Source organism: Taeniopygia guttata, chromosome 9, assembly GCF_048771995.1.
Source record: "Taeniopygia guttata chromosome 9, bTaeGut7.mat, whole genome shotgun sequence".
Classification (NCBI taxonomy): domain Eukaryota; kingdom Metazoa; phylum Chordata; class Aves; order Passeriformes; family Estrildidae; genus Taeniopygia; species Taeniopygia guttata.
The window spans coordinates 16,276,563-16,299,146 of NC_133034.1; the positions used below are offsets into that span (position 1 = coordinate 16,276,563).

At 50.3% G+C, this 22,584-nt stretch overlaps 1 protein-coding gene across 2 annotated transcripts; it reads left to right on the plus strand.

Annotated features, from left to right (window-relative positions):
• The first annotated feature begins 1,667 nt into the window (after positions 1 to 1,667).
• BCL6 (BCL6 transcription repressor) lies at positions 1,668 to 20,071 on the plus strand. Of its 2 annotated transcripts, none has more exons than XM_030279946.4 (10): positions 1,668 to 1,788; positions 10,424 to 10,462; positions 11,471 to 11,638; positions 12,714 to 12,935; positions 13,088 to 14,071; positions 14,679 to 14,860; positions 15,936 to 16,103; positions 17,172 to 17,302; positions 17,737 to 17,874; positions 18,756 to 20,071. In XM_030279946.4, exons 3-10 carry the CDS (start codon positions 11,478 to 11,480, stop codon positions 18,897 to 18,899), a joined length of 2,130 nt encoding a protein of 709 aa, XP_030135806.3. In that variant the 5' UTR covers positions 1,668 to 1,788; positions 10,424 to 10,462; positions 11,471 to 11,477; the 3' UTR covers positions 18,900 to 20,071. The 2 variants fall into 2 exon arrangements, with proteins under 2 accessions (XP_030135806.3, XP_030135805.4); XM_030279945.4 differs by having other exon boundaries at positions 15,876 to 16,103; positions 18,756 to 19,107.
• The last annotated feature ends 2,513 nt before the right edge of the window (positions 20,072 to 22,584 follow it).

Consider the following 22,584-nt stretch of genomic DNA (forward strand, 5'->3'; position numbering starts at 1 on the left):
AGGCAGCACCCGGGCACTTGGCGTCCAAGGCGGCCGCTCCGCGGGCTCGCCAGTGCTGGAATCAGTAGCTCCGAGCAACTGCACCAGTGGACCGAGGGCACCGTGACCTGCGGTGGTTATTCTCGTAAACAAATTTCTATTAATCACCAGGGCCCGGGAATGCCTTCAGAGCGCAGAGCGTGCCTTCACCCGCTCCCCACCACCCCGAGCGGCAGCTCGCAGCCCAAAAACCCGACCGGGAAAGCGAAATGAGCGACCTGAACCACCCCTAAATCCAAGCCCTGCTGCAGGCCCCCAAGGAATAAACACTCCAGGCTGGGGGACAGTCACAGGAATCTCCATAGATTTACATCCACGGAGCTGCATCTCCACACGGGAGAGGGGAGGTTGGGGTCAGTCCCCTCCTCAGCACCCCCTGCGAAACCCACCCGAGACACTGACTGAAAGGCTTTGCATTATTCCCCCCTCCCAGCTCCCAGCAAAGGCCTTTTCCCAGCAAGACGCAAAAAGTGCAGAAATAAAAACCCTCTCCAGAAAAGCCAAAGCGATTTTGCATCCCCACCACAGTACAACAATTCCATACAAACAGAATATTTATAGACTTACAGGTTATTTTGCAACAATAACAAAACAGCTACACAGAATTAACCCACCACTTGAGTGTCCTGGAAAGGAAAAGAGAACACGGATGGAAAAAAAAATAAAAGAAGAAAAAAATCATCAGAATGGTTTTGTATATTTTTTTTTTTTTTAGTCTGGAGAATTCTGGCAAAGAAATAAAAAAGAAAAAAAAATTAAAAATAAAACCAAAAGTGAATATGGGGAGTTCATGAGCAACTGTCTTTAAGGAAAAAGCTTCTTTCCCCAACAGTAAATCCCATTGGAGGCCGTGAGCCGAGTGTGGCTGTCTGCAAAAAAATTATTTTAAAAAGAAGCTGAATGCGTGAAAAAAAAAAAATTAAAAGAAAAAGAAGTAAAAATCCAGAACAATGCAGCTGGCTCCTGGCTTTGCTCGCTGGGTTGTTTGGTTGGTTTGGGGTATTTTTTAGAGGGGGGAGGGTGTTTTAGAAACGCGAAAGTGACCCCCCTCCCCAAAATAAAGAAATAATAAAATAAATAAATTATAATTAAAAATACATACATATATATGTATATATATATAAAAATAAAAGGCGCGATTTTTTTTTCCAAGATCTCTTCGTTTTCGGAGAGGTTTGGGAGAAAAATTAAAAAAAAAAAAAGCAAAAAAAAAATCAAACAAAAAAAAACAACCCCAGAAGCGGAGGCTGGCGGCGGCAGGGGGGTGTGATGTGTGTTTGCACCGCCCGGAGCCGTGCCCGGGACCCCCCGTTTTCCTCTCCCGCCGCCGCCGCCGCTGCTCGGTCCGCGCCGCGCGCGCTGCTCCGCGCCCGCGCGCCCCTCACGTCACCGACAGCACCCGCCGCCACGTGACCCGCCGGCCGGGCGCGACCACTGCTGGAAGGGGGGAACGGGGAGGGGGACGAACGGGGGGCCACACCGTGAGACCCCCGCCTCCGCCGCGGCCCCCCCGGGACGGGCGCCCCCCCCTCGCCCACCCTGCTGGCGGCGCTCTCGGGGGGCCGCGCTCACCGGGAGGGGCGCGGCGTCGGGGAAGGCGCGGAGGGGGGAGGTCCGTGTCCCTCCCCATGCCGAGCGCGATGGTAGAGTCCGCAGCTCAAATTCCGAGAATTGGGCTCTGTTGATTCTTAGAACTGGGGTTCTTAGAAGTGGTGATGCAAGGAGTTTCTAGGAAAGCCCGGAGACCAGGTGATTGCTGCTTCTATTGCCGCGGCCGATTTTACCCTTTAATTCTCTCGCTCGCTTTTTTTTTTTTTTTTTTTTTTTTTTTTTTTTTTTTTTTTTTCTCTCTCCATTTTTTTCCCTCCTCTTTCCCTCCCTGCCCCGCTCCGACGCTTGGCGCGGAGCCGCCTCTATATATTTCTACCCATTTTTTTCCCTCTCCCTCCTCATTCCTTCCCCCCCCCCCCTTCCCCTCTTTCCCGCTGCAGGTGCCCTTTATTTTTTTTTAATACTATTATTATTATAACCTCAATTTAATTTTTCCCTGCCTTATTTATTTATTTATTTCACATACGCATCCCCCCCTTTCCCCTTGCCCGCTGTCAGGCGAGAAAAAAAAAATATGGAAATAGGGGTGCCTGCATGTCTTTAACGCTGGGAGCGTGTATAAGGGGAGGGGAGCGGGGTGGGTGGGAGTGTCTCCCCTCGCCGTCCTCTCCCGGGGATTATCGGTTATCTGGGATTATTGGTTTTCCCGCACGCGTGACGGCCGGGTGGGGACGGGGGGGACGGCGGCGGCTCCTCTCTGCACCTGCAGCCGCTCCGCGGGCGCAGGACGGCGGCGAGCGCTGGCTGCCGCCGGGCTTGTGGCGTGACTCGGGGTCCGCTCTCAATGGCTGGATCATTCGGTCGGGGTGTGTTATTTTTCTTTGCCTTTTTTTTTTTTTTTTGCCTTTTTTTTTAATTTTTTTTTCTCTTTTTTTTTTTTTTTTTTTGGTGTGTGCGTGTTGTGTCGCTGTTGTCGTTTCGCCGCCGCACGAAGCCGCCGCGGAGCGGGGCTGGCGGCAGCGCGGGGGCTCGGCGGCACCGGGCACCGGCCTTTCCGCGCTAGCCCCCATTTCTCTCCGTTTCAGTTATTAAAGCATTATTATTGTTATTCCGTCCCCGGCGCAACCGCGGAAGGGCTGGTGCGTTTTGCAACCTGTGGCGGGGCTGCGCCGTGATCTGTCAAGCCCCGGGCTAAGAGCGGGCGGTGATGGAGAAGACTTGCGGCATTTCCCTGCCCGGGGAAGGGGGGAGCCCGCGGGGAGGCTCGGCCGCCGCCGGCTGCCGGCCCCGGAGCACGGCGGAGCGCCGGCCCGGGGCGGCGGGGACCGCGCTCGCCTCGACGGTGCGTGCGGCCGGCCGGGAGCCCAGCCGCGATGCAAAACTCGGGAAGGGGCAAAAGTGTATGAAGCGACACTGAGTATCACGATTAGGGCTGAAAATAATAATAACAACAGCACCACTGCCACCCGTGGGGAGGAGCGGGCGGACCCCGCCGGGAGGAAGGCGGCGGGCGGGGGAAGCGGAGCGCAGCCGTGCGAGGGATGCAAGGGACGGGGTCCGGGGCGCGATGTGTGCGGAGCCCCCCGCTGCCCCCAGCGCAGCCCTTCCCCTGTGTTTACTACCGCGGCGGACTTGGCGCGGGGACAGGCGCTCGTAAATCTGCCGGCGGCAGCCGCGGGGCTGGCCCCCGGCCACACGCTATTCCTGGAGCGAGCGGCCGCGGGGAGCCGCGCACCCCCGCGCTCTGCGGCCCCGAAACCGCCGCGAGCGGACGGGGAAGAGAGAGCGCTGTTTGTTTGGGTTTGTTGGGGTTTTTTAATAGTTTTTTTATGAGGTGCGTGATCTTGTGTGCGTGTGTATTTTTTTTAACTTTTTTTTTTTTTTAAAGCTCCCCCTCCCCCTCCCCTTTAAAAATAAAAGGCAAAACAAATCCGAAAAAGCCCAACTTTGTTATGAAAACTTTCGTGGTCGGACAGCAGCGACCTCTCCCGGCCGCCCCCTCCCCCCCACCCCCGCTGTTCCCCCCGCCTGTAGTTTGCAAAGTCACAATATGAAATGTTATGAAATCGCCTCTTGGGAAGGAGAGAAACAGAAAGCAAAGCGTTTGCACAGAAAAATCCGCGGCAGCCTCTCAGATGTGCCTAAAAAGCTGCCTTTGACCCCCCTGTTGCACTTCCAGGGAAGAGGCAAATCTGGGTTTAAAATCATGAATCAAAATCAACAAAAACAAACCCGTCACCGGTTAGTTTTTTCCACTGACTTCAGTAGGCGAAGGATCAGTGCAAAGGGAGGCTGGGGACAGATGGATGAGGCTCAGACATTGGTCCGACATCTCTGTCTTGGGCCAAATTGCTGCTTGTGCCAGTGGAAGTGTCTGCAGGGCCAGGTTTGGGATCAGGCCCTTGTTCGATCTGGGAATCTTATTGATTCCTCTCCTGAGCGTTTAAATGCTTTAAAAATTATTATTTGCTGTAGTGTTTCAAGAATTTAGAGGATGAGAGCTTTAGGAGCAAATGCAAGCTCTTTCCTCCAGTCCTTGAGTGGGTTACAGTTCAAAAATTGCTCTAAAAATATTTTAGGGTAATCCTCTCTTTATATATGCACAGAGAAGCAGAACCAAAGATTCTGTTATTTTCTCCTAAGGGTAGGATTGCAGGTTTAAAAACTTGCATTATAGATGGCAAGCATTTTGCCCCGTGAAACATAACACAATGGCCCGTGAAGACATTAAAATATTCAAAGGGTATCTAGAAATTTTCCAGAAAAATGGATTATTATATTGTTCCAGTAAGAAAAGAGTTCGTCTCTTGGTGTTCAATTTTGATAGGCAAAACAGATCAAAGATCTCTTGAGAGGCATTTCAATTCCAATTTCCAATCCCCCTCAGTTCTGACTGTCTGAGTCAATATTGGGAGAGGAAGTGGAGGTTAACTGGTTAGTTATTATTGTGAAGGAAGAAGTTGGAATGAGAAGTGATTCTTACAAATCCCACCCCAAAAACAAAGCAAAAAAAAAATCTGTCAAAAAGCTTTGTGACACTTTTTAGACATCCCTGTTTGCAGTGCAGGGAGGATTCAGCCGGCTGTTGGATGGCACAAAAATAAACCTAACAGAAACATTAAGTTTTTCAAAACAAGGCTGCAAAAGCTCATAAAAATAATGTTGCTCAGATGCGTTTTAAAAGAAACAGAATTACATCGACAAAATTATATGTTTTCCAGGTTTGGTTGGGGTGTTTTATTTTCCAAGGGGAAAAATTGCTCCTGCAGCGAAGCGAGCTGGTGCCATCTAGTGTCACCTCCCGCCGCTCCGCGGGGCTGGCGGGGCCGGCAGCCTCGGGAGAGTGGGAACGTGTTTATTAACTGCTCGTTAAAAAAAGAAAAAAAAAATGCTTGCCAGCTTGGAGGAAGGTGGCAGAGGAAACTCTGGATGCCACTGAACTTACTTAAGGAGCCTAATTGGAAACAACCGAGTGCTTATTAAAGTCACTGACATTTCCATATGGAGTTCTCTCTGGGTCTGGTCATGAAATCACATGTGAAAATCTTTCCGAGTTGTGGTGTTAATCTGCCCTTGAATTTTTGCCTAATTTAGGATGTATTGTAAAGCTATGCTTTTTTTCTGTTTTCTTTTTTTTTTTTCTTTTTTTTTCCTTGGGCAGGGAAAGCTTTCAGTGTCCAACTGCAGCAGCCCAATATGATTTTGTAGGAATAGTGTTTGGGTTTGCAGCACATTTTTTTCCTTAGTAAACAGTGATGTTATCCTCAAAACCCCATACAAGTACAGGTGGTAAAACATTGTGTGCCAGTCCTATGTGGTAGGACTGTCCTTTCACTTTATTTCTCCGTGAAAAATAAAACCTTTTTACAAAGTCTATTGATGATTAGAATTAAGCTCTAATCAGTAGGTGCATTTCTCAGTGTGCAATTTACGTACCTTCATATATTTATGGCGTTAAGAACTGTTTCATGCCTGGCTTACTCTGTATGCTGTAATACCTGGGCTGGGAACTTCACTCAAGGAGTTTTTACTGGTTCAGCTGGAGCCTGAAATGTTGTTTTCATTTTTCTGAGAAGTTGGTAAAATCTAAATTTGGTGGAAGGTTGCTTGTGTGCTCATAACCTCTTGCTCCATTTTATAGTAGCATGGGAGTCTATAAACGGGAGCCTTGTATGCTGAGTGCCTGTATTCTTCTCTAGATCTATTTTTAAACCATTCTTCTGTTTGGCAAAAAGTGACACTTGGTTTCCATGTTTACAGCAGGCATTGGCAAACCTCAGGAGTTCACAGTTTGCAGTTCGGTTAGATCAGTATCCAAAAGTCAGCATCTGACCAGTAAGCTCCTTCAGACTGCAAATTTAGGCTGCAAATGTAGTCCTCTTTTTTCCTTTATTTTTTTTTTCTTTTTAAAATCCAAGCTAGATCTTATGTGTTAGCATCACTGCAGGATGCTGGCAGCCAAAAGACACACACCCCTAAACTGGAGCAAGTGTGTAGTCTTCAGAACTGCTTTAAAACCCCAGTAATCTCAGTGGAGCTTCCCATCTAAACCAGAGACAGAACTTAGGGGCATTTGGGAGAGGGATAGGAAATTTTGATCTATATTGTTTTCCTTTCCCTCTTTCTCCTGGTCACTTGCTGCCTTTGGGCTGTATGCTGGGTACCCATGGGGCATGTTGGACCCCTTTTTATGGAGGAGAGAGCTTGAGACAAGCACGCTGCAGGACGGGGGGGTTCTGAATGCGTCCTGAAGAAGGTGTCCTGTAGGACTAGATACCCCTTGAAATTCACCTCCTGAAATCTGTTTGGCTAAATATAGGGACAAGGGGGTGTCTCTGCCCTGGCCAAGGCACCCCAAGCTGTGCATGTGTCTCATCCCATCCAGGCGGGATGCCAGAGCAGTCCCTTACTGCCAGAAGGAGCTGTGCCACCCTCAGCCCCAGGAGTGCAGAGACAGGGAGGGTCAGGTGCCAAGGTGCCAGCTGGTAATTTTCTGTCCCAGTGCAGGGTAGGGATGATCAGACACCTCTTTGGAGCCCAGTGGGGCCAGGGATCCAGCTCAGCTGTTGGGGACACCCGACTCCAGCTGCACCCTGCTCTCGCGTCGGCATCTCGGCACAGGGTTTCGTGTTGGCAGGGCACGGAGTCCATCTTCTGTTCTCCGGAGTAGCTCCCTAGATTTCAGCCAGGACACATGGCTCCTGCCTTCCTTTGAAAAATTAATGTGCCAGATTGCTTGGGGTCATTGGAAATGCTGAGGAAGGCTCGACTCCTTGCTTCCCAAGGGCACACACTGCCTCTGCCTCACAGCCAGAGCTTGGCTCCGTGGAGGGCAGGGGAGTCCTCTTTAGTAAGAAAACATTGGAGGCAGTTTTAGCATGCTTACCCCCTCCCTCCTCTGCATTTTTTTCTGCAAAGACCAAAACAATGTGAGACTTGAGCTGGGCCAGCTTTCAAGGGCAATCCTTTAAACCCTCTTTTGAAGTATGAACTATAAAGTTCCCTGCGGCGCTCGAGAAAATATGCAGCTTTCCTGGTTCCAAATGCTGATAATAAACCCGTCCAGATAATGCATTGCATTTCCTAGAAGCATTTGTTTGCTGGCAGGAAATTGGATCAGATTGAGACCGCTCGATAGAGCGAGTGCGATCTGCTCACGGAAGGGTACGGTGGAAAATACGACAGGGCTTGCACTGGTGATGCTGCTTTTGATCTGTGCTGACGCTGTGGACTTCTCTCAGTCTCTGCTGGGTTATTATTAACCCAGCCACGTTTTGGCCTAGACACTAACCAGAAGCTACTAAACTAATAAAACTGCTGTGACAACTAAAGGACACTTGGTGCCCCTGGATTGCATGGTATCAGAAAGCTGAGCTGGGCAGTCACATACCCACAGCCAGAAGCATCTTCTTCACCATGGCCTGTCCTGTAGCACTCATGGCTTGGCTGAGGGAGCCACCCACACACCACCTCATTTTCTTGGTTGTCCCCCGATCCCTGTTCAGGAGAAACCAGGCATTCCTTGGTAGGGTGGAGAGGCAGCTGGCAGCACGCCCTGGCAGCCAGCAGGGATGTTCCCATGGGGCTGGGACCCTACTGGGGAGGAGGAGGGCAGGATGGAGTTTCCCCTGGGCGGGCAGTTTCAGAACACTGTGTGGGATGAGCCTGTGGGGAAGGAAGACTTCACCCAGCCGCCCCTCTAAGGTGATGCGAGTGAGTCGGCGCTGCAGGCTCTGGAGGGGTAGGAGATTGGGGCCCAGGGAAGGGGAGTGTTCGATGCCCTTCTCCCTGCCTGTGTGACTGGGGGTGGGAGAAGGGTTAAGACCACGGGGTATCACCATGCAAAGAAGGATAGAGGAGCAAGGAGACCCCTGCTGTGCACAGAGTGGGAGGAGGATGAATAAAAAGGGATTCCCTCTAACTGGGAGAGTAGATCAATGGAGAGGCATGGCAGAAAAATGGATTGGAAGTCCCTGGTTCTCCCCTCTGCCCTAGGGTAAGTGAGCAAAGAGGGTCTCCCCTTTGCATGGGGTTGAGCTGAAAGAGGTGCCCCCACACGAAGGTGCACCCTCCCTGTGCTCACAGAGCTGCAGGGAAGGCAGAGCCAGCTCTGGCTCCTTTCCAGGAATGGGTTTTCTCGGGGAGGTGCCGGCAGGGAAGGGCTGTTCCCTGAACCACTGGGGCAGACCCATTGCCTTCCTGGAAGGCAACAGCAGTGACTGTCCCGTGTGGCCACCACCAAAATGGGCGCTGTGCCTATTCCAGACCTTCCTCTGCAGGCACAGCCAGCCCTGGCACACAGCCTGGAGCGCTGCCAGAGAGCCCCCACCTGCAAGGTACTGGACAGGAAAACTGGAGGGGAGGGGGGGTACAGTGTGAGATGGTGCTCGGGCCCCAGCTGAGCCTGGAGGAGCCTCATGGGATTTTAGGGGGGTTTACATAGCAAAAACCATGCTTGGCTGCAGTGTTTTTTTCTGCTCCCATCACTGGTCTCTGGTCCTTGTTGCCATCCCGTTCTCTCTGGTCTCTCATCTGAGTATCCTCCCGTGCTGGGGTACAGAGCTAGTGCTGTGTGGGAGCTGGAAGGGGCAGGGTTAATCCAGCTCAGCACAGTGAGAGGAAGGAAAGTCCCTTTCCCTTTGCATGCCCACATCCTGCAGCCAGGAGCTGCTTGGGATGCACCTGCCCAGCTCCTGGGGCTGTGGAGGTTGCAGCAGCACTGTGCTGGGAGGGATAATTTGGAAGGTGGGGAAGGGGGCTGTGCTGGGGTCCAGCTCTGGGGGAGAAGCTGGGTGTCCCCCTGGAAGTGCTGTGCCCTCACTCTGGATAAGGGGATTTGGCGACAGTAGCAGCTTCTTGCATGATGCTCAGGGGTACAGAGTTCATCTGGCTGTTTGTTACTTTGTTGGTTTACAAGTGGGTCACCTCCTCACCTCTGTGACACTGAGGTGACTCCCCAGAGCCTGGCAGAGTATGTCTGCCACTGTGGCTGATGCTGAGCTGCCCCAAACACACACATCTGCTCATGTGGGCACAGGGAGGTAGGCTGGGCTCCTTGCAGAATGCTGCGGAGCGCTTGGCTTGCAATTGGCAGTAGTGAGTGACTGGCAGTGAGATTGTACAGAAAGGTCAGAGTCTGCAGTATTTGGGAAATGAGTCACTTTTTGTATGTGCATAAAGTTTTAAGCTGGCCGGGCTCAGAGCGGCTCTGAAGATTTGTGTTCGATGGCTGGAATAAAGCTGTAAGACACCCTCTGGGTTTGGTGCATGATACCTTGCCTTAAATCTCATCTCTTCATCCCAGTGGCTCTGGGGATGGGAGGGGATCTTGGGCTGCAGACCTGCACATCTCCTGCAAGGGAGAGGGGAGGAAATGCTTGACAATCCCTTGTCTCACAGGGATTATTTGGCTTCCTGCAGTCTTAACAGTTTAGGGGTTGGTCCACAAAATAGTGCAATGAAGGTCTTGGGGTTTGTTGGCTCACTTATTCATTGTGCTTTTACCTGCTGAGGCAACTCTCTGAGGACCTTCTTCCTGCATTGGTGCCAAGTCAATTGGGTTTGGTTTAAGTGAATTTTGGAGGATTAGTATGAGTTCTAGAAGGCAATTGACTCCTGGGTTTCCTTGCTGTTCTGTCCCAGCTACATTGCTAGGTGAAACCAGTGCCCGGAGACACAGCTTGTGGTTTAAGGGAGGGCTTTGGCAGCAGCAAGGGGAATGGATATTTGTTCTGCATCCTTATTGTCTCTACCACTGGCTTCCTATGCAGTCCTGGCCAAGTCACGTTGGTACTTGACACCTGTATCATCCCAGATCTGTTGAGCAATCCCATCCCAGGGCGTTTTCACCAATGGCTGGAGCATGTGGGTTTCTCAGTAGAGTGGCAGCAGATGTTTGTGTGTACATCATACCTGTTAGCAAGGTGCTGGGAGTATGACATGGATCTTGAATGTGGCACTGGACAGGAATTCAGTCCTGGCAGGGGAAGAGTTATCTCCGAAAGAAGTGGTGAGAAAATTCTCACTTGACGTCCCTTCCCCACCTGCCTTTAAGTTCCTGAGTCATGGAAATGAAAATCTCCTTGGCATACGCCCATGGTTTGGGCTAGAGGGTGTGGAAGAAGCTATGATTGGATTCTCAAAGGCTGTGATTGTGATAAGAATGTACTGTACCGGAAGAAACAAATGTTAACCTTACTGGAGAGTAGAAGGCTTGTTATCTCCAGCTTTTATCCAACTGATACTCGAGCAAAATAGCAGTCTTGTGACCTGCCATGGCCAATTCATAATTACCAGCTAATGTGGTGTTTGTTTTCTTGTGATTTATTTGTAGGTTTGAAAGACACTTTTGGACTGTGAATTGAGGCATTGGGTATGTAAATTTAAATTTTTTGTTTTCCCTCCTAATATGTTTCCCCTTTTCCTTAATGCAATGTTTCATTAGATCCAGCTGGAATTTGTTTTTGAGAGAGCAGCTGCTCTATAGAAACTACTGTATGTTCACATGCCACTGGGGAAGGAGGAGTCAGGATTATGGAAGGGGGTTGATCATCGAAGAATTTAACACCAAAGACACACATTCCATCCCAAACCTCAGGGAGACATGGGCCATCCTGGGTACTGCTTGGGAGGATGCCTCTGAGCTGTGTCAACAGGTGGTGTGTTGAGAGAAGGCTTCATGTTCCTCGACTAACCCAAACTTTGCCCATGACTGTGGTGTGGGTAGCAGCCCAGCAGGTTGGAGGAGTTCTATTCCTCACCAGTTAATTGGGAAACTGTGGGCGGGTCTTCTCCAGAGTGACCACCACTTGGGAGCAGGAAAGTAGTTTCCTGGGTGAGGGTTGGTATTCCACTGTGGGCTGGATTTTCCAGATGTTGAAATCATTCAACTTCAGTTGGGACCTTAAGGCTTGTTTTGATTCCTGTGGCTGGATTTACAGCCAGACATCACACAGGTGAGGAGGATGGCTCCTGAGGGAGTTTGGAAGGCTGGAAGCTTCTAATGTTGGAAACATTAGGGAGATAAACCTGAGTGGGTGGAGTGGACTGGGGTGGGGCCGCCATGGGTGAGGCAGGGAGAAAGAGAAGATGGTTGGCTAATCATCAGGAGGGTCTGATTGCCTTCACCCACCAGCTTGATGGGTGGGATGAGACGTGCCCGGTCTCACTATCAGGAGACCAGGGACCTCACTAGGCAGCCTGGCAAAAGCTCAGTGTGATGCAGGACTGTTTGCCTTGGGACCAAGGAGCTGGTGCTGCCTCTGCCAGGAGCAATTGGCCATGTGAGCATGTCCCAGAGCAGCAGCCATCTCTTCCCCAGGTTTAGGGTACTTGCCTGGTTGTTCTCCATTCTCATCTTCCTCTGATGCTTCTGTCTCAGACTCAAGATGGCCTCGCCGGCAGACAGCTGCATCCAGTTCACCCGCCACGCGAGCGACGTCCTCCTCAATCTCAACCGCCTTAGAAGCCGCGATATCTTGACTGATGTTGTCATCATTGTGAACCGGGAGCAGTTTAGAGCCCACAAAACAGTCCTGATGGCCTGCAGGTGAGAACAGGGTCCTTCCCTGCCTCCCTCCTTGCTCCTTCAGCCTTTGGCTCCAGAATCACTGCTGCAGTCCTGTGGGGGCTCCTGGGAATCAAGGGAATCAGAGGCAGAGAAATAGAACTGAAAGGGGCTGCCAAGAAATTTGTACCTGTAATGGGATTAAAGCTGAAACCACTTCCCTCCAGTGTGCTGTCCTCACCTCACTCCTTGTGTACCCATATCTGCCCACACACAGCCCACGGAGACCAACAGGAGCACAGCAGCTGTGAGGCACATCCCTGAAGGCAAAGCACAAATGTGCCACAGGGGCATAGGAGAGGAGAGGGAGGGCTGGATGTTCACTAGGGTGAGTGAGTCTTCTGTGATAGAGGTATCCCCTGCCAATGCTATTTTTAGAGCTATTCCTCCCTGGCTCCCAGACTGCTGGCTGCACCCACCTTAGTTTATTAATTTTTTTTTATTTTTTTTTTAAAGCCTGATGGGGTCTGAAATCCCTTTCCAGCTCCTAAGATTGCTGGAGTTGCTTCCCAATTAATGCTAATTAATATCCCACTATTGCCCAGTTGAATTACAGCAAATGCATTCCAGGTTCTCTTGCTGACATGGTGTAAAGATTTCAGAATGCCAAGCTTTGATTATTAAAGTGCCTGAAAAATGTTTTGCCAACATTTCTCCTTTTTTTTGGTTTTCTGGTTTAAAACTATGTGATGCCCCAAGAGGCTTCTGAAAGAAATGAGTCATAGTGGGAGGGGCATGGTGGTAAGAACAACAATGAAAAAAAAAAAAACAAAAAAGCTGGGGAATTACTAAATGGAGATAGTGGGGAGTTGTTGAGCAGGTGAGATCTAAAAGCAGGCTGTTCCAGTTGGGAAAAGTGCAGTGCAGAAGGTGCTTACTAAGCTGAGAAACCAAGCTTGATAATAAGGGGGAAGCTCACGGAATTCTGTAATTGCCTTCTCCTCCTCCCTTCCCATTCAAGAACCCCCTCTGTTCTCAGGGATTTAATACAAATTCTCTTTTGTTTCCCCTTTGAATTGTCATAACACTTGTCCTCACTACTGTCTCCCCTCTGCAGTGGCCTCTTCTACAGCATTTTCACTGACCAGCTCAAGTGCAACTTGAATGTTATCAACCTGGATCCTGAAATTAACCCTGAGGGGTTTTGCATCCTCTTGGACTTCATGTACACCTCCCGCCTGAACTTGAGGGAGAACAATATCATGGCTGTGATGGCCACAGCACTCTACCTGCAGATGGAGCATGTGGTTGACACCTGCCGAAGGTTTGTCAAGTCTAGGTGAGTGCAGTTGGTGAGCTTTGAAGAGCCTGGGACTGTGTGTTTGGGTGCGCAGGGGAAAAACGGACAAAGTATCTGCAAATGTATCTTTTAACAGCTGAAAATTACTTTGTCTCCCTCCTAAACAATTACTTTGTTTTCCCCAATTCCAGTGAAGCAGAGATGGTGTCTGCTGTGAAGACCCCAAGGGAAGAGTTTTTGGCTGGACGGATGCTGGGCCACCCAGAGGTGATGGCTTATCGGAGCAGAGATGTCTCAGAGAACGGCATGCCTCTTCAAAACGGGTCCCTCTGCAATGGGAGGGCCTTTGCACCTGGCTTGATCAACAGTTTGTCTGGATCCCCCATTTCCTACCATGGATACAGCCCTCTCCCCCTAAATAGCTTCCTAGTGGATGATGAGTTGCGGGAGATGAGGATGCCTCTCTCTGAACTCTCAAGGGCAGGTGCCTTCCCCAAGGAGAGGATCCTGCCGTGCGACAGCTCCAGGACAATCCCCACTGAGTACGTGAGAACCATTACCGACATCTCTGCCAACATGTGCCACGCTACCATCTATGCTCCAAAGGAAGGTGCTGCTGAAGAAGCCAGGAGTGACATGCACTACAGCGTGGCTTCTGGGCCCAAACCTGTCATCCCTTCAGTCCGGAACAACCCCTATTTCCCTTGTGATAAAGTGGCCAAAGAGGAGGAGCGGACCTCTTCAGAGGACGAGATCAGCCAGCACTTTGAGCCCACCAACACACCCCTGGACCGCAAGGGGCTCATCAGCCCTCAGAGCCCACAGAAGTCAGACTGCCAGCCCAACTCACCAACTGAGTCCAGCAGCAGCAAGAACGCCCGCATCGGTCAGAACTCCAGCTCCCTCTTCACCAAGAGCCCCACAGACCCCAAAGCCTGCAACTGGAAGAAGTACAAGTTCATTGTCCTCAACTCTCTCAACCAGAACACCAAGCAGGACAGCGCTGACCAGAACGAGATGGGAACCCTCTCTCCTCGCACCTATGTGCCCATGTCCACTTGCCAGCAGTCCATGGAGCCAGAGCATCTCAATGTGCAATCCCCCACCAAGATAAGCGTGAATGGTGAAGACTCTACGATTCCACAAGCGAGCAGACTCAACAATATTGTTAACAGGTGAGAAGATTTCCACCCCCCATGCCCCCCTCCCTGAGAAACAGGACTTCCTGCATTGCTGGTGAGGGTTTGGAAGTGTGAAATATCTGTAGCATTGGACTGGGAAGTCCAGTCACGAGCAGATGGCATCCCAGGCATTTGGTGGAGGGCTGCTGGTGACATTGAGTGCCCACTGTCCCCACGGTACTGGAGCCAGTGTGGACTGGCAAAGGAACTGGGAACGTTGGGTTGTGAATCCCTGGTAACTGTGGCAGCTCTGGATGATTTCTGGAGCCTGGATTTGCCCAGCCTGTTTTTCCACCAGACTCTCTATGCCTCAAGTTTTTTGTTTGTTGTAAGCATTGGAATGGCCAAAATATCAGGGAACAATATGCTATCCTGTGGACCTGGATGTTCCTAAAGACATTTGAGGTCATTTGATGATGGACATCTGGAGGTTTGAAGCTTAAGGATCTGTTGTTGATCAGGGCTATGCTGTGCAGATCACCACAAAGATGTCCCCGTAAAACGTGTCTGTCCCTTGTGTTGGGAGGGGTGCAAACACCCTCGGTATCTCGAGCACAGCAAGGGCCTTCTCACAGCTGTGTACGTTCCTCTCCTTCCACAGGTCCCGGGATGGGTCCCCGCGGAGCAGCGAAGGGCAGTCCCCACTGTACATGCATTCATCGAAGTGCAGCTCCTGTGGCTGCCAGTCCCCACAACATACTGAGATGTGCCTTCATACCCCTGGCTCAAACTTCGGAGAAGAGATGGGGGAAACCCAGTCTGAATACTCTGACTCCAGCTGCGGTGAGTCTTGCATCCCTGATTGTCTTTTTCAACCAGCAGTTAGGGGGCTGTGAATGTAGGGACCCATCACTGACTGCCCTGTGACCAAACACAGTCAGACATGTCCCAGATGCTGGTGGATCCCACAGCCCCCTCTTAACTGTCTGCCCAGCTCTCTGCATGCATATGAGGGACACATGCACATAGGAATTGCTGCCTTCCTCCCCTTCCCCAGCACCTTGTGCAGGGAGGTAGTCACCTGCTGCAAATATGGCAGGTAAGGACAGGAAACAAGTGCACCCCACCCCACCAGAACCACAGCAGAACAAGCCTGACAGATGTAATGACCCATAATGGGGATTGGGCAAGCTGGCATGTCTCATGCATCCGTCATGATATTTTTGTTATCAGGGAGCCCAGTGTGCACATCTGGGGAAATGCAGATAATGAGGCTTGCAATCTTGTTACAAAACCCCACAAGCCCAAAGACAGGTATCTGTGCACTCATCTGCCTGTAGCTCAGGAAGGGGGAATGCAGCATTGCTACCTGTAGTGTGGGCAGAGATCCAAGAAGGGAACCTCATTGTGGTAACACTCAACACAACATTTAAGAGTTGGGCATCATCCTGCTGGGGGAGCCTGCCTTGTGATTTGGGTGATGATCATCTTCCTAAGCTCAAGGCAGACCTCTGTACCTGTAAAGGTTAAAAGACCCCTGAAGGTGCAGGAGTTGCTGCAGAGCTGAGCAACCTTCAGAGGATGCTTGATATCTTGAGTGCTTTCCCTCTCTGGAAGATGTCCAGGTGCTAGCCTGGCTTCTTGTAAACAGCCTGTGTGTCACTAAAGGAGAGAGAAAGCTCTGAGCTAGAGCTCATGGTGACTTTGCTCTCAAGCCATGCATGTCGTTGCTGTGTGCACAAGGCCAGGAGGTAACAGCACAGTGCAAGTGCAACTGAATGTGAACAGCTGTACTTGGCTGCTGGTTCCAACACTTGCTCTGACTGCCCCTCTCCTCCCTCCCAAATCCATCCCACAGCCTGTCAAGAAAGTGACCCATGCACTGTCCATCTGATTGCTCCTCTCTCTGCCCTCCCAGAGAACGGAGCCTTCTTCTGCAACGAGTGTGACTGCCGGTTCTCCGAGGAGGCCTCTCTCAAGAGACATTCTCTGCAAGTCCACAGTGACAAACCCTACAAGTGTGACCGCTGCCAGGCCTCCTTTCGCTACAAGGGGAACCTCGCCAGCCACAAAACCGTCCACACAGGTACAGTGCTGGCTATGGCGACAGCTCTGGGGAGGCTGTGGGTTGGTGAGCATGTGGGTGTTTATGGCTGAGTTTGTGCCTGTTGCATCATCTCCGCTCTGTGTCACAAGCTGTCCCTAATGGGAAGAGCAAGGGGCTTTACTTAGCACTGCCAGGGAACCCTTGGACAGAGCACCAAATCTGGGAATGGGGGAAATGCCCTTGCAGCAGGGGTGGAACTCGACCTCCTTTGCTGTAAAGTACTGGGCACCACTGTTTTTAAAGGTGTTGTGCAAAATTCATAACTGGGAGCAAATGCATGGCCTCCAGGTAACTTTGTGGTAGACTTAAGCAAAAAAAAAAAAATCAAAATAACATTTAGGGAGAAGTCTGAGGTTTATTTTTACATTCTGGAAATCCAGGTCGCATCTAGCTTGGCATAAACTCTGCTGATGGGAAAATCCATGAATGGATGGACTCTGTGAATCAGCACAATGAGAGCTGAGAAAGGAAGAGGATATTAAGGGTTTAGTGATTTGCTGACAAACCTAGGGCTTATTTTATTTCATGCTTTTAATGCTTAACATGTCAATAACCAGGTCACAAGCTGGGGAAGGGAAGTCTGGGCTGACAGCTCTGTGCTGCTGCACTGAATTAGACCCAAATTCCTGCAGTCTCAGCTGAGCTCTAGGAGGGCTGTGCAGGGGACTGAGACAACACAAGTACTAGGGCACTGTTCAAGGGTGCCTATTGACAGCTTGTAGGGAGATGCAGGTGCCAGCTGCTGTCACAGGGTCAGGAGGAACGATGCTGTTAATCCTTGCTGGCAGGGCTGCCTGACATCCTCTCTTGCCCTGAAGGCTGCAGCTCCCAATCCAAAAGACAAAAGCTGTTTCCTGAGCTCACCCTGCCCTGTCGACACCCTGCCCAATGCTGCTTGTCCACAGCCATCTCCAAAATGGACAGGAGTCAGGGCCTGTGCTTCATGCCATGGGGTCTGGCACCTGAAGGGACTGAACTCTGGGGAGCACCACGGATCCTGGGTGCTGAGCACACCTGTAGCTAATCCCTTTCTTTTGGGCTCTGCAGGAGAAAAGCCGTACCGCTGCAACATCTGCGGGGCACAGTTCAACCGACCAGCCAACCTGAAAACCCACACACGCATCCACTCCGGGGAGAAACCCTACAAGTGTGAGACCTGCGGGGCCAGATTTGTCCAGGTGTGTGTAGCCTCTGGGACCCACAGTGCCTGGGGAGGTGGGATGTGGTTAGATCTTCTGCCAAAGACTGGCAGATCTTCACCAGCAAGACTGGTGATGCCTCATGGCAGAGAGGAGGGTGATGATGGGCCAAATTGCTGTCTTGGGCAGCTCTTCCTGTGGTGTTGTGGGATAAATATGGACCTTAAGGTCTGAGGGGGGACAGTTTGGCTTAGTAACCAAATTAACCTGATGGCTGGTTGTGGCTATTCTGCTCCGTTTTGTCTTAAGGACTGGAGATACCAAAGCTCAGACACACGGCCCTGACTCCCAGCTATAACCCAATAGATCAAAAAAGCAGTCTGGGCAGAACCCTATTCCCAAGGATTACCCCTGCTCCCAGTGGGATGCCATCCTCCCTGGGGCTGTTTCTGAGCCAGAGCTGCTCTCTGCAGGTGGCTCACCTCCGTGCTCACGTGCTCATTCACACCGGGGAGAAGCCGTACCCCTGTGAGATCTGCGGCACACGCTTCCGGCACCTGCAGACCCTCAAAAGTCACCTTCGAATCCACACAGGAGAGAAACCGTATCATGTGAGTGGCCCTGCTTTTATTGGTGGTGGGGAATCTCAGCTTGGGCTGGGGGACAATGCTGCCAAGCCTGAGGGGCTCTGCAGACAAAAGGGCATTCGCACAAGCTGGTTGCAGCATCCTAATGCCCTTTGCCAGCCTCATGAGGCCCTGCACCAAGGTCACATCCCTGTTTCTCGTGCCCCATTTCCCTCCCAGGCATTAGCTGATGCTGATGTGGTATTTTTTCAGGCGTGGCTGTGTTGGAAACACTGACATGCAGCCCAGGCTGGGTACATCTTAGTTGCTCTTTTCTTCCACTCCATCTGGAAGAAGGTCACACTTCTTCAAATAGCTGTGGCTTAAATTACAGCTGCCTGCAGTGTGTGGGGATGGGGAAGAGGAGCAGACAGCCTGGCCTGAGCTCCCCTCTGATGGTGATAATCACACCCAGCAAGCAGTCTGCCCTGCCTTGCTTGCAGCCCTGTGGGCTCGCAGCTCTTTGCTGGGGCTTTCCTGGCTTTCACCATCTGCTAGAAAGGGAATCCAAGAAGGGGGTTGACATGCAAACATCCTGGAGCCATCCAGCCTGGCAGAGGTCAAAAGCAGCTTCAGAAATAACTCCGTAGTTGTTTTGATCACCTAGATATGGAGCTTGATGCTGTGTCTATCAGAGCCAGAGTCATGTCCTGAGGGACTTTGCCCTCTGTGCATCCCATAAACCAATATATGCTGCTGAAAGCCTGGGATGGGGTGCCCCCAGGCGCTGCTCCTCCCACCATGTTCCCACTTTTCCCCTTGTCCAGCTGTATAGTGGGTGCAGTGTCCTGGGGCCGCTGGTGGAGCGTGCCCTGAGGGGGGGGCATGGCATTTGACACCCTCCCTCTTTGCCTGTCGCCCCACAGTGTGAGAAGTGCAACCTGCATTTCCGCCACAAAAGCCAGCTGCGGCTCCACCTGCGGCAGAAGCACGGGGCCATCACCAACACCAAGGTGCAGTACCGCATCTCGGGCAGCGAGGTGCCTCCGGAGCTCCCCAAGGCCTGCTGAAGGCACAGGATTTCCCAGGAGGAGGTTGGCTTGGGGGGCATGGCAGGGAGAAGCTGTCCAAAGGATACTTGCAACACTTTAAAAGATAAAAAAACAAAAAAAACAAAAAGAAGAGAGAAAAAAAATATTCATCACATGATGGAGTGCCTCTAAACCCATAGTACAGATAGGTGGAAAAACATTAGAAATTTAAAAAAAAAATTACAAATACACGGGTTTTATTTTTCCCAGTTATGTGAAACAAAAAGAAAAAATAAAATTATTCAGATCTTACTGTATATAAAACATAAAATTTAAAATAGTCATTTTAAGTGTCTGTGCAGTGGAGTGTTGATAAACTCTGGAGTCTAACCTTCACAGCCTTTGCCGTTTGAAGATGAGGAATGTAATGTTGATTCATGGGAACAGATTTTTTTCTTTTGTATGCAAAATGTGTGTTCTTTTAAAGAGAAAGTATGCTATTAAAGAGAGGGCTTTAACTTTTTTAACCAAAGGTGAAGGAATCTATGGCAGAGTTGTAAATATATATAGATATAAATATATAAATATATATATAAAATAAATATATATAGACCTTTAAAAAAGCTATATTAAAAATATATAAAATGCATTAAAGGCTCAGTTGGACTCTGCAGGCAGAAGCCACTCTGAGAATCTTTATTATGATAGAGCACTTAAGGAGATATTTTAAAGTATTGCATCTGTACAAGTAAGAAAATATTTTGTCTAAATGCATCAGTGTATTTGTATTTTTTTGCAAGTGAAGGTTTACAATTTACAAAACAGTGTGTATTAAACCAACAAAGCTGCAGAAGGAATTTAAAATAATAATAAAATGTAATTTTTTTGTTCTAGTTCTCAGTCTGTATATATGTAAAATGTGGTTTCGCACGGTGCCTTTCTTTTCAATGGAAGTTTTCAGTGTATGGACTATATTGAGCTCAGTTTTTTCAAGGTACAGCCTGATGTTGCAAAAGGAGTTTTGGTGGAACTCTTAAGTGGGGGAATGTTTTATTTTTTTTTGTTTTGGATTTTTTTTTTTGTCTTACTTTACATGCTTGTGTTATAAACAATCTCGGGAGACAGGGTTTGGGCTGTGTCTAAACTGCATTAATGCGTTCTGTAAAATATAGCTGTACAAATAAAAGAATAAAATGAAGAAAAGTGATGTATGATGGAGTGAGAGGTCTGTTCTTGCCTGTCTTTCTCCTTAAGCACCTTGAAGCCTGGCTGGTGCCTGAGGAAGGGGCTGAGCATCCCGAGTCCTGGTATGAACTCTTGGCTTGGTGTGGCTCTGGCCCTGTATTGAAGGCAGGGCCTCTTTCAGCATTGAGTGGTCTCTGGCTGAAGCAAGACTCGAGTTTTCTCTGGATCCTGGTGGGGACTGTGCCACCCCCTTGCTACTTTCTGCATTGGCACTGAGTAGCCAGCGGGAACAGGGCAGAGCCTGGGAGAAACCTTTGCTAACCCGCCCAGGGCCAGTTCCAGATGGCTGAGTAGTTATTTATATTTCCTGGAATCCAGTGCACTTGCCAGAATTGCTCAGGGAAGATGACTGCCTGCTGCTCTTCTCAGAGCCTGGGCTGGGGGGGCTGCTGTTGTGCCTGCTCTGTGGGATGATTCAGGGCAGCGGGGTCTGTAACCCCATCCAGGCGCTCCCTGGCCAAGAGCATCTCTGTTTCCAGCCCTTGCATGCTGGCTTTGGGCCAGAGCTGAGATAGCCCAGCCTGAGGGAGTCCCTGGGCTCACCCTGGTGGGGAGAGGAGCCGCTCTGCCCTGTTTGGGTGGCTGTGGTGTGCTGGGAGAGGCTCTGAGTGCCCGGGCCCTGAGCTCTGTGCAGGCAGCCCAGCAGCCCTGTGCTGCTCTGCTGAAAACCAAAGAGCCTCAGGCAGAAAGTTTCTCTGAATTACACAGACTGGACTGGCTGGAACCAGCACTGGTGTGGAGCCTGGCCGCAGCTCAGCACGGCCCGGGGTGGGGTCTGAGTTTCATTTTGAGTTTAGTCAATTCATGGATAACTTTGTCTCGGGGCTTGCCAGATGATTCACAGTGGGGACACTTGGAAGCACCAGCAGGAAGGGGAGGGCCTGGCTGTGTGCAGGGTGAGGAGGGGCTGCACTTAGGAGGAGGTGGAGATGCAGAGGAAGATGTGTTTTTCAACACACCACGGGACAGAGCCTGATGTGAGGTAACCAAAGCACTTTCCATAGGAAGAAAATGCAAAGAAGGGGGGGAGCCAGTTTGCTGTTTTGCAGCATCTTTGCTGCTCTGACTTGGCCTTCTGATGGTCACAGCAGGCTAAGACTACTACTGCTGACATCATCTGAACATCTTTAGGACCAGGAGCTGTGAAGATGCTTTTGGGCCCCATAAGTGGGATCATGATGACTGATAACAGCAACACTATTCTTAGAGAAGTTTCTCCTGAGGGATTGTCTGGCTTAGCATAGCCTCTGGATCTGGACAGGCTGCTCACCTGGGCAGAGTGGCTGGTCCTCATCTTTGTGAGCTTGCGGCTTTTAGGTCTGCTGTTCTTCCTTACCACGTCTTTGAGCTCTTGCTTTTTGTGCTCATCTAAAGGCAATGTAGTTGCCTTTTCCTGTTTGCCTCTAAATAAACACATTGTTTTAGGATGAAAGTTAAAAAGTTTAACTTCTACTCTGGTCTTGTGAGGCCCCTCCCTGGAGTACTGTGTCCGGCTCTGTGGCCCCCAGCGCAAGGAAGACCTGTTGGAACGAGTCCAGAGGAGAGCCACTAAGCTGGTTGCAGGGCTGGAACAAGTTTTCAGTGGGGACAGGCTGAGAGAATTGGGGCTGTTCATCTTGGAGAAGGTTCCAGCAAGACCTTAGAGCACCTTACAGTACCTAAAGGGAGCCCACAATAGAGTTGAGGGGGACTTTTCACCAGGACATACAGTGGTAGCTCAAGGGGGAATGGCCTTAAGCTGAAGGAAGGTAGCTTTAGACTGGCTACCAGGAAAGCATTCTTACCCATAGTGGTGGTGAGGCACTGGAACGGGTTGCCCAGAGAAGCTCTGGATGTCAAATCCCTTAGGTGTTCAAGCCAGGCTGGATGAGGCCTTGAGTAACTCTAATCAGTGGAAGGTGTCTCAGCCCATGGTGTCTCAGGGGGTTGTGACAAGATGATCTTTAACATCCCATCCAACTCAAGCCATTCTATGATTTTGTGACCCCCAGCTCCTCTGGCTTGTCTCCCAGCAGCCCAGACCTGCTGGCATGTGAAGAAACCTCACAAAAAGGCAAGAGCTGAGCAACGAGCCGGAGCCAGCCTTTCTCTCCTCCTGTTTGATTTGGCCAGGCAGGATGGCTGCCTGGCAGCCTGTGGGGCAGGCATTTCATGAAGTGAGGTCTTCCCAAGCATCCTTCTGGGCAAGAGCCTATTTTTCACCCCAAAGATTGAGGCCAGCATGAGCCCTCACCAACTTACTTGCGTTAGACACAGGGTGGTGGAAAAATTACCACAAATGGATCATTGCCCGAGTGTTAATCTTTCCCAACTTATTCCCTCACTTGCTTTCCCTTTCTACCTTTCTTGGGTGGGTTTTTAATGTTTAGTAAAGCTGGCTGTCCTCACAACAGGGTTTTGACACACTGCTCTCATTTGACACACATATTTAGGTTTCTCCCCTCCCTGTCAGGACCTGCTTGCCTTTGAGGTCACCGCC